General features: G+C 41.0%; 2 protein-coding genes across 4 annotated transcripts in view; both read right to left on the bottom strand.

The window, feature by feature from the left end:
* LOC129779742 (neurobeachin-like protein 1) overlaps window positions 1-16,418 on the bottom strand; it is a 230,308-nt gene that overhangs the window by 19,938 nt on the left and 193,952 nt on the right. For all 3 annotated transcript variants that reach the window (XM_055787400.1, XM_055787399.1, XM_055787401.1), the window contains 2 exons: window positions 1,620-1,883; window positions 49-1,557 (listed from right to left, as the gene is read on the bottom strand). In XM_055787400.1, the coding sequence (XP_055643375.1) occupies window positions 49-1,557; window positions 1,620-1,883 (1,773 nt within the window). The remainder of the gene's footprint in view (window positions 1-48; window positions 1,558-1,619; window positions 1,884-16,418) is intronic.
* Window positions 11,069-14,851, bottom strand: LOC129778689 (calphotin-like). Its single transcript, XM_055785754.1, has 4 exons — window positions 14,735-14,851; window positions 14,003-14,674; window positions 11,943-11,963; window positions 11,069-11,879 (listed from the first exon to the last, which is right to left on the bottom strand). Exons 1-4 carry the CDS (start codon window positions 14,747-14,749, stop codon window positions 11,262-11,264), a joined length of 1,326 nt encoding a protein of 441 aa, XP_055641729.1. The 5' UTR covers window positions 14,750-14,851; the 3' UTR covers window positions 11,069-11,261.

Consider the following 16,418-nt stretch of genomic DNA (forward strand, 5'->3'; position numbering starts at 1 on the left):
AATTAATAACGTTTGAATTAATATGCAACGAAGCGGTTATTTGCATACTTCAGGTTGGATGTTGTTGCATCAGTTTCCAGCAGAAATCCTTTTTCCTTGTCGAACGACATCCAGCTGTGACAGCCAAGAATACCACTTTTTGTTACCGATATCAACATATCAGGACTTGTTTGCAGGAATGATCGAGGCGGACTCCGTGGTGTACTCAAATAAACCACTGGATCTTTCTCATTGGACAGCTCACAGTTAATACTATTGACGCGATCAAGAATCAGTGTTAGGTCAGGTTTCTTCAATTCCAATTTCAACAATTTTATTGTTAGTTCTTCCTGAGATAACCGTTTTGGGTGGGCTTCTCTTAAAAGCTGTGAAGGGGTTTGTCCAAAGTTATTGATCATTCCTTCGACAGCTTCACGTTCTACGGGATTTGTAATTTTATCCAGGTCCACAGCCCCTTCGTATGAACAATAATAAAACACATTCAGCGCTTCGATTGCTTTGGGTCCTTTTTGCTTGTATCCGAAAATGAGGTCGATCCAATTATGTAAATTTTGCGAAACATGCTCCGACTCCAAGGCTCTCCGGTGAATCGCAATGAAATCTTCAGCTGACTTAGCCCATGCTGGCAGCACAACATCGTTAACTCGTTCCTTTGTTGTTTGAAGAATGCCAAGGTCAAAGTCATTCATATTTTTCAGAAACTCCGGAAAGTAGAAAAATTCTGGAATGAGTTCCTTCACATCGTTAGGATTATCCATCAGCAGTTTCCACGTTTGGGGGATGGAATGAAATTGTCTGTCGGCAACATCGAATCTTCCGCTTTGTAAATCAATGTGCAGTGATGTAAATGGTTCCACTCTTATAAGGTAGTGCAGAACGCCAGCAGAATTCGAATAGTGTGTACCGTAATGAAATTTCGGTATCATTCCCGATGGATCCTCAAAGTTTTCGAACTTATGTCTCACTTCAGCTTCATTTTTCGGATTAGCTACTCCTATCGGTTTGCTAAGATCTCTGAACGACTTAGGATCATTGAGGTCCAGTATGTCACTGATGTAATCAGCTAGTATCCACGGGAACACCGGGTATTGACTCAGATCATTATATGACCGACCCGCTATTGTGTTCAAATGCATTAGGTACTCGAAATTAGAGATCTCTCGGTTGACCCACTTTTGGGTCAATCCAGATGATCGCAGTAATTCTGCCGGTGAGCGTCCGGAACCATACTGAATATTCGGTGGCTGTAGACTAAGAATTTTCGTAAAGATTTTGTTCCTCGTTCTTGTGGTGAAATTCAAAAAGTAACTTGTCTGATCCACGAGGAACATCTCCAATGCACTTCGACGCAGATTGAATTTTCTCAAATGCAGTTCTTTCAGTTGATTGAGTGGAAATTTGAAATCATTACGTTGTCCATCATCACGAATAGCACCGATTTCGGAGAATATTATTTGATTTGTCGTCAAATCAAGTCTTCCTTTCACCCTAGACATGAGCGTAATCAGTTCACATTCCTGAGATATTACTATTTTTTCTTTGCCAGATGTTTCGGGGCTACAATAGAGAATCAAGACATAACTTTGGTTTACTTTGGTTTATTAATCCAATCAACTTACACCTGGGGTTCTATGCTGTTACGCATTTCTTCTTCCAACTGCAGAATATCGTCATCAACGTTCTCACCTCCGACAACAGCTGGTGCAATTGTTGGACCTAGTTCCGTCGAGAGGCGTCTACTTTGTGACGTTGAGGAAGTGGTGTTGTCTCTCATGTTCGAGGCGGCGATGTGCGGGTCATGATGCCAATTGGGTTCCAGTTTGAGTCGCATGCGAACAGCATTCTCATGATGGGACAAACACCAGTACTGTGCCTCATTTGAGCTGCGAAAAGAGAAAAAACATCATATAAGCATATTTATAGTTAGTTTATAGTTAGTTAACATAGAGCCAAAAGGTTGTTGACCGATAGCAATATATTGATGATTATATCAATGAAAGCAATTCCCACCACTTTATACAATTTTTTCTCAACTTTCTGTCAACTGGACATACCATCTCGAAAACACGATGTCTGACGGAAAGCCTATAATTTGAGCATTTCCTGAAAGATCGCAAAGATGTTTGCATCAATGGATTGGAAATATATATTCTACTATTCTAAATTCTAATAATTCTACGCAACTATCACAATACAGCGTATTATGATTTTTGAAACAAGTAATTGAATAATTGTAAAATATCAAGCATTATGCAAATGTGCTAAATCCCACTTTTTGATTGGTCCAATTCGTGCTACTCAGATTTCGATTCAGAATACATTCTCACAATATGCACAACGCAAGCATAGTGCAGAGCGTGCATTGGCGCGCAAAATCAAAGCAAAAAAGAGATATTATAAATTGCATTTGCAAAAATATTCGTTTTTCAACTAAAACTACTGGGATATTCAATAAGTTCAGTACTTCAGTGTCGCTTTAGACAGCGAGCAATCAACAGTACATGTACATGTACATGTGATGAGCCTGGGAGTTATTTTGCATATTTTATTGCTTTGCTGAGAACGATTTGTACCGCTCAAAGCAAACATTTAGTTTGTTTACATTACATCTGCACTTTTTAGGAATATGAATAAGAAGTATCATATTGAGTTGTTTATTCACTGCTTGTTTTTTTTGGAACGCTCGGGATTCGATCTTTTTTCGACATAATATCGTTTGCATCAATCCATTGAAAATGATTCAATGTAATTCAATGTAACAATGCATTATTAGACCCCTTTAGCTTCTTGTCCAGTAACTCCTATCTCTATTTTCCCGCGGTGACGACTGAGGTACGAGTAACTATAGATGGGATAAAGATTTGGGAACCAGCCCCGGTGAAATCTTGGTCGTATGCTGACTTGGAAGGGGGTCTATCTGAGCGTCTGTTAATCACGAAGGTTCAAAACAGCGTCTGTTATCTATGTCAGGGGGGGCTGAACATTGTCCTTCTGCCAGCCTTTGACTCTAAACAGAGCTGTGCACGATGGTCCTCCGGTGAAACTGGAGGTTGATGCAGGTCCTGACACCATTCGGAAAAATGAAACGCACAGGAAAATTCATAAAAAAATCGGGACAGGACATTATACTATCTTCCAGAGCTGCGGCAACACACATTAACTAAGTACAGTCTTCATCGTGATGGGGGAGATACAGCAACGAGTATTCGGCTGGTGGCTGGAAGTCAACGAAGAGTTCAAAGAAAGAATTTGCAGATTGAGGATGCGAGGATGCGAGGCCGCTTCTTCAACATCAGTATCATCGACGTTCACAGCCACCCATCTAGGTAGCTACCCAAAACTCGACACCAAAATAGTCATCGGTGGTTCGAACGCCCAGGTCAGTCAAGAGGAGGAGTTTAGATCGGTAATTTGTGGGTTCAGCACCCATCCGCTGACCAAGGAAAACGACATAAGACTTATCGACTTCGCTGTCTCCAAGAACATGGACATACGTAGCATCTTCTTCCAGCACAGTCTTCAATATCGATACGGAAACACAAATTGACCACATTTTGATCGATGGTCGGCACTTCTAAGATATTATCGACGTCAGAACCTTTCGCGGCGCTAACATCGATTCAGACCACTACCTGGTGATGGTCAAACTGCGTTCTAAACTGTCAATTGTCAATAACATAATACATCAGTGTCCATCACGGTAGAACCTACGACGACTACAGCGCTGAACGTTGCTGCAACATACTCGCAGCGTCTCGAAGGTGGTAGAGAATCGCGGAAGTTCTTACTAAGAAACTAAACGCCTCACATAAAGGCAAATTGCTTAATTGAAGACTGTCGCTTCCCTCAAAGACAGGTGGATGCTTTCGCCGATTGGTGTATTTTAACCGAATGGGTAAAACTCGCTAAATGATCGGTTATCTCATTTTCGCGCACGAGACAGACCATATTGAGAGACTAGACTGGTAGACTGTACAATTCGTAGTTGCTCTCCGACCCGCACGAGACAGACCATATTGTATAAATATGTATTTTTCGACACGGAAATTGATCGTCTCAGCAAAGTCAAGAACCAGAGAGTTATTTTGTACACGCAACTCTCATCCCAACCGCACATCTCGTCCATGATCAATTAAGCATCCAGAATTCTGGGGTTTATTTTCAGAATTGCCAAAAATTCAACGGACGTCTAGTGCTAACAATCACTCCGACATAATCGGAAGAACACATGCGACGTTGGCGGACTTTTATACCCGACTGAAACACGAAGCAGGGCTGATTGGACTTGGGATAAATACGTCTAAGATTAAATACATGCTAGCGGGAAGGGCTGATCGTTACATAATCCTTCTTGGCGGAAGTATTGTAATCGACGGCGACAAGCTCGAGGTGGTCGACGAGTTTATCTATCCTGGTTTGTTGATAATAATCGACAATAACAACAGCCGTGAAGGCGCATAGTCAACGGAAGTCGCGTACTGTGGATTCAACAAATCTCCAAGGTCCAACAAACTCCAACCTCGTACGAAATGTATCATTATTATTTATTATTATTTATTTCTTTGTTCATCTGACAAATGTCTTAATGAATATAAACATAAAAAAACAAATTTTAAAATACAAACATTAAAAACAAAACAAAACATTAAAAAACACGAATCAAAAACTAGAACGGTGTGTCGCGGGCTGTAAAAGGTTTGTTGAGCGAAGAACTCTAGACGGCGCACGCATATTGATGCGGGAAAGCAGCAAGGGTGAGTCAATTTCATGGTTGAGTATCTTGGCGACGAGCGTACATTGTTGATGTTTCCGTCTTCGTTCAAGAGTAGCCAACCCTAGCAAAAGACATCTGTCAGGATAAGGCGGAAGATTCTGAGGACAGCGCCATGGCAGGGAGTTGAGAGCACGACGAATAAACATTTTCTGTACTCGTTCAATACGTAGGATCCACGATAGTTGATAGGGCATCCACACTACAGAAGCATTTTCCAAAATAGGGCGCACTAATGAACAATACAGCGCCTTCAAACAATAAGGATCCGTGAATTATCGGGAGATCCTCAAGATGAATCCAAGTTGACGGTTGGCCTTGGAAGCTAACGTCGAGCGATGTATGCTGAAAGTAAGCTTCGGATCCAGTATCACACCGAGGTCGTTCACCTGATTGACACGGGCCAGCACATGGTTTTCCAGAGAGTAGTCAAAGGATATTGGTTCCTTCTTGCGATGAAATGTCATGATAACACATTTGCCAATGCTTACTGTCATTTTGTTCAATTGACACCACACCCAGAAGCTGTTGAGCAAGCTTTGTAACTGACGGCAATCCTCAATGCATTTAACGGTGAGAAAAATTTTCAAGTCATCTGCGTAGATGAGAACACAACCCGGTTTCAAAAATGTGGTGACGTCATTGTAAAAAATGGCAAACAATAGAGGTCCCAAGTTACTGCCTTGAGGAACTCCGGAAGCGGCGGTGAACGGTATTGAAAGATGGCTTCCAAGCTCCACTCGAAGTGATCTCCCGGAAAGATACGACGACAACCACGAAATAAAACGGTCTGAAGCACCCAGGCGACGCATTTTTCCAAGTAGAATCTGATGGTCGATGCAATCAAACGCGGCTTTTATGTCAGTATATACTGCATCAACCTGAACCTTGTTCTCCAACTGATTGATGCACGTAGAAGTAAATTCCAACAAGTTTGTTGTCACAGAGCACCCGGGCATAAAACCGTGCTGTGCTGGCGATATATAATGTTTAACGTGGAAGAATACCGCATCCTTGACGATCATCTCAAAAAATTTCGAAGCTGCAGATAGGCTAGTTATTCCACGATAGTTAGTTACATTGCGGTTGTCACCTTTCTTGTATACGGGAAACATGAATGAATGTTTCTAGATCACTGGAAAGGCACCGTTTTCTAGCGAAGCGGAAAATATTCGCGATAGCGGTACTGCAAAACTAGCCGCACAACGGCGAAACACTAGCGCCGGAATTCCATCAGGGCCAGGAGAAGTGAAACATTTTAAATTGTTAATTGCTTTTTCGACCACCAGCGGACTGACAACAAAGGTGCGCAGATCAATCAAATCCTGAGGAACGTGTGCTGCAGCGGCGTCAACTTCAGAAGCAGTAGCCACATTGGAGGCGAAAACAGATGCAAAGTGTTTAGAAAACAATTCACATGCGTCAGGTACGGTAGTCGATTCACTCTCACCAAGAAAAACCGTTGAAGGGATGCTGGTCGATTTTCTTTTGGAGTTGACCAAATTCCAAAAACTTTTGGGGTTACGCTTTAGGTTAGTTTGGACACGCAGCACGTATGACCGATAGAGACCAGCATTCAACTGACGATATGCGTTGCTGGCACGATGGAAGTTTTGCTTCGATTCATTAGTGCAGTGTTGACGCAGCTTGCGTTGGCATGCATTCTTAGCACGTCTTAATATTTTTAGAAGTGGCGTACTCCAGGCTGGCGTTACAGATGGTATTCGTCTAGACGTGTTCTCAACAATCCAATCACGTACAATACTGCAGAATCTAGACGCCATTTCGTCAACATCATCTAACGCCAAAGTGCTGTTCCAATCAATGTTGCTCAAGAAGTCAATGAGGGCGATACAGTCAATTTTCGCATAATTGATAGAAAGTTCGGTGTTCCAATCCATGATTTAACTGATTGTTCTTTACGGGCACGAAGGAGATTGCAGAGTTCCTAGGACGATCGAAAACATTTGTTTTCAATGCGCTTCATGGAAAAAGGAATCGAATGGACTCCCCCGGAAAACGACAGCCTAGGATGATGCTGAGATCAAAGGGTTTCTAACAAAGTTCCATTCAAGCCTGCAAAGCCTGCGAACAATCCAATGTGGATCATGGACTCGGTGGTAAAATAGCAATAAATGGCGGAATGTGCTGTGGTTTGACGAAACGAAGGTCAACATAATCGGTTCTTTTTGGAAAAGCTGGGTACATCGTCCAATTGGATGCGCCTTCGAGACCACAGTACACGACAAATACGTTCGAGTACGAAGGAGGCAATATCATGGTCTGTGGATGCTTCTCCTGACATGAAGTTGGTCCCCTGTACTGGATCGACAAGATAATGGACCTTGGAGTACCTTTACGCTCAGATATTGGAAGACATTTTGCTACCACATGTGGAGCCGGAAATGCCGCTAAAATGGCAATTCATGCAAGACAACGACCCCAAACACAGCTCCCGAACTGTGATGAAATTGTTTGCTGATCACAAGGTCGACGTCGTGAAGTGGCCATGGGCTGGTCACCGGATATAAATCCTATCGAGAATCTGTCAGCACTTGTCGAAAACTGGTCGATTCCATGCCGAACAGGGTGCGGGAAGTAATGGATTATATTTTTTTATTGTTTTTCCTACGTGAATTTTGAACTGACTTTGACGCGTTATTTTGGTATTTAAGAATGCTAAAAGGTCATTTTTATACGATTTTTATATAAATGGTTGTTTTTTAACCGTGGATATGTTTCATTTCTTCGAAAGAGAAAAATAAAGGATTATTGATGGATTGAAACACTGAGTTCGAGTATTTTGCCTCAATATATTGCAGCTTTTTTTGCGCCTTAGTATTGGTCTTATTATTTAGTCTGATACTGTATATGTTTGCAGGCTCTACATAGATACCAACGACATCCTCGTATTAATAAGAAATATGCCAAACTAATGCTTAGATTATGCTTCAAAATGGGACTAATAAATTTAATACAGATATTTTATGAGATTTTATGAGAAAAAACTTAGATTAAAAGATTTTTTCAGACCAAAAACACAGATTTTATTATGGCAACCCTGATGGACATAGCATGATTTCGAATGGACTCAAACGGGTTTTCCTCAAAACTACGCTCTACAGCAGTAAATACATCTCCGTGAGGGTCTGCACGACGTCTCTGACGGTCTAACAGATCGGCTGAAAAGTTTATATGGTAACACGGTAAAACTGTTTTTTTTTTGGCAAAATTAAATTTTATTATTCAACATAAATGCCTTCGAGGGCGATACAGCGATTATAGCGATCTAGCAACTTTTCGATACCATTCTTATTGTACACTAGCTGATCCGGCAAACTTCGTTCCGCTCAAAATTTATTTTTCGTTGTCACATCCACGTTTTCCTACCAAGCGCACGTTCATGGGTCCAATCGCAGAACTGTTCATGGATTGATCTTCTAATCTACCCTTTAAAATTATTTTTCACTATAAAATTTCAGCACTTCTACCAAAACGCGACATTATAATATCAGATTATTTTCAGACACGATTCTCGTGCAAGATGTTTCATCCACTTGCAAATAATATATTTCGCCGTTACAGGAAATAAATGTTTGATATAGAAAATATGATAGAATGAAGACCTAAATCGGACAATTCCTTTCTCCAGTTTTGCTCTTATCAACACATTCGGCGATCCTTTTTTATTTATATAGTAAGAAGACGATATAGGAGTGCGTTTTATCACATTAAAATCCATTTCCACTTTCGAACGAAGATCAATTTCGTTACCGCAAACATCAAATGGACTAACAACGCTTGTCAATATGTAATTGTAGAACACATGCGAATTGAATTTTTCGAATCTTCCCATTTTCCTTCAGAGTTTTCCGAAAATTTTCAATTGTTAGGTTTGGTTGAAATATGTGCATTGATTTTATGGGACCTCCACATGCCAAATTTGGTTCCGTTAGTTTGATTAATTCGTGGATTATGCAGAAATGTATGCTTCATTTGTATGGCAGCCCCCCTCCCTCAGAGAGAGGGAAGAGTGTCTATTCACCATAGGAACGTTTCGTGACCCCTAAAACCTTTCTATGCCAAATTTGGCTCCATTAGCTTGATTAGTTTTCGAGTTGTGCAGAAATTTGTCTTCATTTGTATGGCAGACAAAACCTTCCTTCCATAAGAACCTTCCCCGACCCCAAAAACCCCTACATAACGGGTGTTAAATAAAAAATGATATTTTTTTCAATACCTTTCAGTAACACAAATGAAGAGCAAGAAAATTGCTCTTTGGGCTCCCTAGAAACAGTAGGCGTGTTTGGTTTTGCTAGTTTGAATTTAGTCAAAGCAAAGATGGCGTCGAAACAGCACGTGCTCCGCGAACGCATTGTACGGTTCTACGAAACGCATTTCTAGCAAGGAAAAAAGTTCACGGTGGCACATTTTAAGGAAGAAAATGTACCTGTCAGTACGGTATATCGTATCCTGGGTTCCCTGAACGTAGAGCGGAAGGTCGGAAGTGGTCGTCCAGTGATGATAATGACGAAGCAGAGGAAGACATCGTTAAAGAAGTTGTTTGACAACAAGGACGCAACCAGCCTGCGTGACGCCGGTCGGAAATATGGCTGCTCCCACGTATTGATCCATCGGACCCTCAAGATGGGAGGAATCGTCTGCAGGAAGAAGACGAGGTCGCCGGAGTACACGGAGGAGCAGATTGAGACGGTTAGTCACAGTGTCGGTGGATGACCAAAAAATACCGCGGGACGTCTTTCGTTCTGGACGACGAAAGCTATTTTCCGCTGTCCAAAACGCATATTCCAGGAAATGATAATTACTACTCCAGCGACAAGGTAATCCACACCACCTGAAGTGAAATACAAGTTCAAGCACAAGTTTGAAAAAAAGGTTATGTTGTACATCGCCATTTCCGACCGGGGCATTTCAAAGCCTTGGTTTAAGCTGAGCGGTCTGGCAATCAACCAACAAATCTATCGAGAAGAGTGCCTCGATAAAATCCTGCTAGTACGTCTTCTGGCCGGACAAGGCGTCTTCCTATTACGCCAAGAAGACACTGGCGTATCTTGAGTAGAAAAAGATACCGTTCGTGTGAAAGATCCCCAACAAACTTGCCCCAGTGCCGCCCAATAGAGGATTTCTTTGGCTCACTCAGTGCCCTAGTGTATAAAAACAATTGGAGGGCCAAGGACACGAAGCAACTGACTACAAGAATCCGGAATTGTATCCGGAAAATGGACGTAAGTGCCGTACAACGTTCTTGTGAGAGTATCGCGACAAAGTTGCGTCGAACAGCAGACCACGGTCCTTACTCAAACATTCACTGACATTTTTTTGAAGAAAATACATTATGTTATTAATAAAAAATACTGAAATCGATGAAAAAAAATTTTTTTTTTATATGTGATTGAATAAATTCTCATTTTTTATTTAACACCCGTTACCAATTTTCATGTCGAGCTGTTCAGTAGTTTCCGAGTCCATAAGAATCAGACAGACAGACAGAAATCCATTTTTATATTTTTATATTTATAGTACTATTTTCGGCTATTCCTCAAAATAGGCCTCAGCTTCGGTAATCACTTCACCATCGGTCTTAAATTTCTTGCTAGCGAGCATTCTCTTCAGGTCTGCAGAAGTCAGAAACAGAACAGAAAATAGTCGCTGGGGGCCAGATCTTGAGAATACGGTGGATGCGGAAGCAATTCGAAGCCCAATTCATGCAATTACGCACGAAATTCGGATTTTTCCATTTGTTCACAATAACAAAAGTTGCTTCACTCGCAATGCTGTAACTTACGAACCAATCGACCGATTGCTGTCAAATTTTGACACGTATCCATTGAAAGATGACGCTTTGTGATAGTCGCCATCTAGACGTCAGCCTTATGGACTTTTCAGCCGAACTGTTACGTTGTCCTGTAGAACAAGAGAAGTTTAGTGTAGGCTAACGATTTATGAAGTCTCGAATAAATTGCTCTGATGGATGATCATGTCGACCGTAAAATTGACGAAAAACTCAATGCGTTTATTGAGCTGAACCATGTTTTTCGTGGAAACCCCACATAATTTATAGGCCTATGCAGGTGTCATTATATGCCTTATGAAATGACAGATCAACGCTCATATCATTTTGTCTTACCAACTTTAAGCGCTATACCTCTTTAAAACATCCACCTAATTTGGTGGAAATTGTTAGAATATTACGTTATGCCCCTTGTTCCTTTATAAACATTTTTTTTCACGAGCTTTAACACAGGCTAACCTTATTCATATTGAAACATCAGCACATTTGGAATAAGTATTTTTTTATTAATCGCAACAAAACAGAAGAAAGTGTGTGTTTGTACTTTTCGTTACTTCTGGTCTAACAGTGTTTGTCAAGTACAAATGAATGATTGCTTAAAGTTGCAAACACCCGTTGGTCCTTTGTTCACAGCATTATCAAATTGATCCTAATTTTCCCAAGACGAACCGCGATGGTTTAAACAACGACGGTTTCAGCCGCTACAGAAACTGGGATATCCTTCTGCACGACAGCGTTGAATCCGTTCACTGAATCGGCGTAATAATTGACGATGCGACGGCTGCCATCGGGTTCGATCAGAGAGTATGATCCCTTGACAATATCACCATCGCGAGTTTCCTCCTGGGTCTTGGAATCACCGGTGATGGTATCCTGAACGTTGTATGCGTACTGGTACTGTGGGTAAGAATCGGCGAATTCAAGTGGAGCGGCACGGGCGGCGATCACTGGGGCAGCAGCGGCAGCAACAACTGGAGCGGCACGAGCAGCAACTACTGGGGCAGGGGCAGCGACGAGTGGGGCAGCACGAGTGGCAACAATTGGGGCAGGAGCCGCTACGAGTGGAGCTGCGCGAGCAGCGAATACTGGAGCAGGAGCCGCTAGAAGTGGGGCAGCACGGGCAGCAATGACTGGAGCGGAGTACGCAGTGTAGGCTGCCAGTGGAGCAGCATAAGCTCTACCTAGAACTGGAGCTTGCAAAAGTGGTGCTGAGTAGGCCACTGGTGCCGCTAGGACTCCTGGGTTTGGTTTAGGCTCGGCATTAGCAACCAGTGCTAAAGCGGCGAAAACAGCAACCTAAAATTCAAAGCAATTAATTTTGCATCCTAACGAAAAAAAAAGATGACAAAATGCACTTACTTTAAGCAAACTCATTGTAGGCTTAGATATGTAATTTCACACTGTTCAAACGAAAAGTTGAGAGCTGACTGACATACCTCTCGATAACTACAAAGCCTTTTTATACTAAAAATTGAATATCTTGGAATCGCTTCAAATTTTCATATTACAAACCACCACCAACCATCGAATTGATAGGAAGGGAGTTGAAGAGAAATTAAGCCGAATGAAGCCTGCTCATACGAATTATGTACTGCAGTCACGTACTTTTGTCAAATCAATGCCCTTTGAAGGAGTTGTGCTACGAGTTGAGAAGCAGAATAACATAACAATTCTTGGTGATTTATAGGGTCAAGGTCATTGGTTTTTCATTTTAGAAAGTAGTGTACGTTCTTCGATACATATTGTCTTCGCCTGATCCACCAAAGCTTTCTTTTGTGCAACTGGACTTAGTGAAAGGGTTGATAAATATGTTCCCGGTAATGAATAGCAACGTTTTAACGTTGGGAAAACAAATATCAATTTTAGATCGTACCATCATGTGACTTTCAGGGTACGATATAGTTCCATGCCCCTTCTAACACAATGATTTGAAGATTCATTTAAGAGTCACGCTTCATGGTCAGTATATGAATATATGCAAAAAATTAAACTACATAGAAGAAGGATTGTTCCGAGTTGGTTTTTTGAAATTTTGGAGAGTATGTTTCATTTAGTTGTATTGTACACTTTGTATTTATAAAAGTTACGTTACGTCTTCTTGAATGGCGCTAACGTGCAAGTCGTAGGAAATTTATTTGACGAAAAATCCCCCCGGCCAGAACGGGAATCGAACCCGAATACCCGGCATGATAATGTGAGACGCTAACCACTCGGCCACAGGTGCACATAAGTTAAGTTACGTATAAAATTCAATTTATTCATCGAATATTGGCAATTACAATAATTGTTAATACATTCGTTATTTGTTAATATATCGCATTTGTACGCTATTTTCAACGGAAAATAAATAGCAATTCACCAAGGTTTCATGATTGTTGCGTTGCGATTGATTGGCATTGTCTCAAAATCGTATTCTTTACCTCCCCTTTCACCACGACTCTGCATACCGGAACTGTCGTAGTTGGTGGTGAGCGCTTTTATCGTCCTATAAAAACATTCCAAGCTTTCTTGTATCAATGTTAAAACGTCATTATCTTACCGAGAAATAATAATGGAATAATCTGAACATACGCATTGGTCAACTAGTCCCATTAAAATAGCATTCAGTTCCACTTCCCTAGAATACTCAAAAGAAGATATTGTTTCAAATGGTTATGAATTGTTACTTTCCATGGCCGAACTTTAGAAGAAATAAGTTATAACTGTTTTTTTTTCTTTAATACAGAGGCTTTAAAGTACAAGGTCGAATAAAATCAATAGAGGACTATAAATCAATAGAGGACTATAAAGGAAGAATATAAATCAATAGAGGACTCTGGCATTGAATTCACATGATCATTCGCATAGAAAGCGGTAGCGCAAAAAGTTTGTCACGAAGACCTCCGATCACTCAAATATAATGCCATAGGTGAACGTAACATCTATCGTATGCTCTTGAGTATGGTTGACATAGGTCAGGCGTCACATGTTCAAATAATAAAAACACCAAAACACAAGCAGCCGCGCCAACAAGGACTTGAGCTTATTTGTCATGCTAAGAAACCGAACTCAAAGCAGGCCATGTCCACACAAATAGGCAACCAACCACAATTGATAAATCAACGGAATTTTAACACAGCGTTGTTTGTTCGATTACATTGCAGAAAAAAAAATAACAACAAAGGTTTTTTTTTATAAAATAAGCGTTGCAATTTTGTTTTTTATTATTTATAACGAATTTGTACATTTCTGTACATGTGCATGTCTTTTAGCAACAATGCTTTCAACAGTGGAAATTATGTACAAATGAATGTTTGCTTAAAGTCGCAGCACAATGATGGTTCTAATGACTATTTACACACGGGAATTGGTCCTATATACACAGCATATTCAGACTGATCCTATTCTCAGAAAAAAGGAGCTCGAACGTCTTAGACAACGACAGTCTTGGCGGCAACGGCGACAGCTGGGGCGGCAACGGCAACTGGTACATCCTTCTGCACAACAGCGTTGAATCCGTTGATGGGATCGGCGTAGTAGTTGACAATACGACGGCTGCCGTCGGGTTCGATCAAAGAGTACGATCCCTTGACAATATCACCATCGCGAGTTTCCTCCTGGGTCTTCGAGTCTCCGGTGAGGGTATCCTGAACGTTGTATGCGTACTGGTATTGTGGGTAAGAATCAGCGAATTCTGCCTGAATAGGAGCAGCGATCACCGGGGCGGCACGAGCGGCGACCACTGGGGCAGCAGCGGCAACAACTGGAGCGGCACGAGCAGCAACAACTGGGGCAGGAGCCGCCACGAGTGGAGCAGCACGGGCAGCAACAATTGGAGCAGGGGCTGCTAGGAGTGGAGCTGCACGAGCAGCGACTACTGGAGCAGGAGCCGCTACAAGTGGGGCAGCACGAGCAGCAATGACCGGAGCGGAGTATGCAGCAGCAACTGGAGCGGAGTATGCAGTGTAGGCTGCAAGTGGAGCAGCATACGCTCTACCTAGAACTGGAGCTTGCAATAGTGGTGCCGAGTATGCCACTGGTGCCGCTAGGACTCCCGGGTTTGGTTTAGGCTCTGCACTAGCGCACAATGCTAGAGCGGCGAAAACAGCAACCTAGAATTCAATCAAAATTACGTTCGCATACCAAAGAACAGAACCGAAGAAATAACTTACTTTAAGCAAACTCATTGTAGGCTTAGATAGGGTATTTCACACTGTTCAAATGAAAAGTAAAGAGCTAACTGACATACCTCCTGCTATCTGTCACGCCTTTTTATACTCAAAATTAAAAATCTTCGATCGTTTCAGATTTTCATATTACTGACCACTACACTTTATCGAATCGATACGAAGAGGGTTGGAAACGAAATTCAATCAAGTGCCAAGTGCTCATCCTAATCATGAACGACGGTCACGTATTTTTATCAAATTTACTACGATATGCCTTCCAACACTTCAATGTAATTCATATTGCAGTCAGTATCCGCGCGGGAGGTGGCCACTCAGACAGTCATCGCACACTGCCACTGTGTTAATGATGCCAACTGGATCATCTAGGGCAATGCCAAATTGTCGCAATTGAATATACAGAACTGATTCGTGCTTGTAAGGCAGACACCGTTAGATTTTATTCCATTTCGAACAACACCAACTGCTCGCAATCCGTACGATCATGCAAAGCGACTCATACTTTGTGTCAGTGGTAAGGAGTCAGAAAGAAATAGCAGAAAACTTCAAGGTCGTTACAAGGCTGTGCAGAAGGACATAAAGGGTTTATGGTTTTTGTATGCACACACGGAATCAGATTGTTAATCGTTCATCAGATACTATAGGACAAATTATCAACATTTCCAACAATGTGAATTTAGTCCATTACTGTTGGTTGTTGGCAACGATTGTACTTTAAAGCAGACGAGACGAGAAAGTCTTTGAATATCTATTTTCTTGCACAGCAGGTCTTAGCTATTTTAACCAACATTAAGCGGATCACCCATAAAATGAAAAGTAACGATTATTTGTTTTTGCTGTTGTTGTTGAACAAATGCGTTGATGGTGCAGCACATCCAATGTTCATTCATGTTAATTCAACTTTAATTAGTTTAACTTCGAATCTATCCCGTTATTTCGAGCTTGTTTCATGCAAGAAGCGTATTTTCTGATTTCGGTTGGATACATGCTCTGCACCGAATCTGTTTTTGAACATGTTGGTTTGCTCGAGGCATTAGGTTGTATGAATAAAAAAAAGTATTTACTTATTCTGACCGTTTCCAAGTAAAGTAAACTTTCCTAGTATTTACTTGAATTCGTATGAATAAAAGTTTACTTTACTAATTTCATTTTAACGTATGTTCGAATTTGAACATAGTTTTTACTTCTATGTTACTACATAGTTACTGTCAACTGATTGTTTAGGTTTGGTTTCAAAACTTTTTTTGGGACAAAGCATGTATTCGCGAAGACAAAGGAATAATGTCGACGTCTAGTGGCAACTTTCAATCAGGGACCAAAGTTTGGGTCCCAATCTCGTTAGTGTAACACCTATCAGATTAGAAGACACGAAGCCAGTTTACAAATGTTAAAATTTGTATGAAAATTTTTACATCATGTAATTTAATTAATTAAAACACTTATTTCCGTTTTTTATTTAACCCTTTGTCTTTACATTTGCAACATTGTTACTGAATTTTTTCATTATAATATAAAGTTTTCTTCAAAAACAATTTTCGCAAAAGATTCTTTCACTAATGCAAACACAAATGTTTTTCATTTGAACAGAATAAAGGATGTGTCACATCAAATTGCAACACGGAAAAAACGCTGTAGAAATTTAATTTTTAGGAATTATATCTTCAGCTTT

The sequence above is a fragment of the Toxorhynchites rutilus genome, chromosome 3 (assembly GCF_029784135.1).
Source record: "Toxorhynchites rutilus septentrionalis strain SRP chromosome 3, ASM2978413v1, whole genome shotgun sequence".
Classification (NCBI taxonomy): Eukaryota; Metazoa; Arthropoda; class Insecta; order Diptera; family Culicidae; genus Toxorhynchites; species Toxorhynchites rutilus.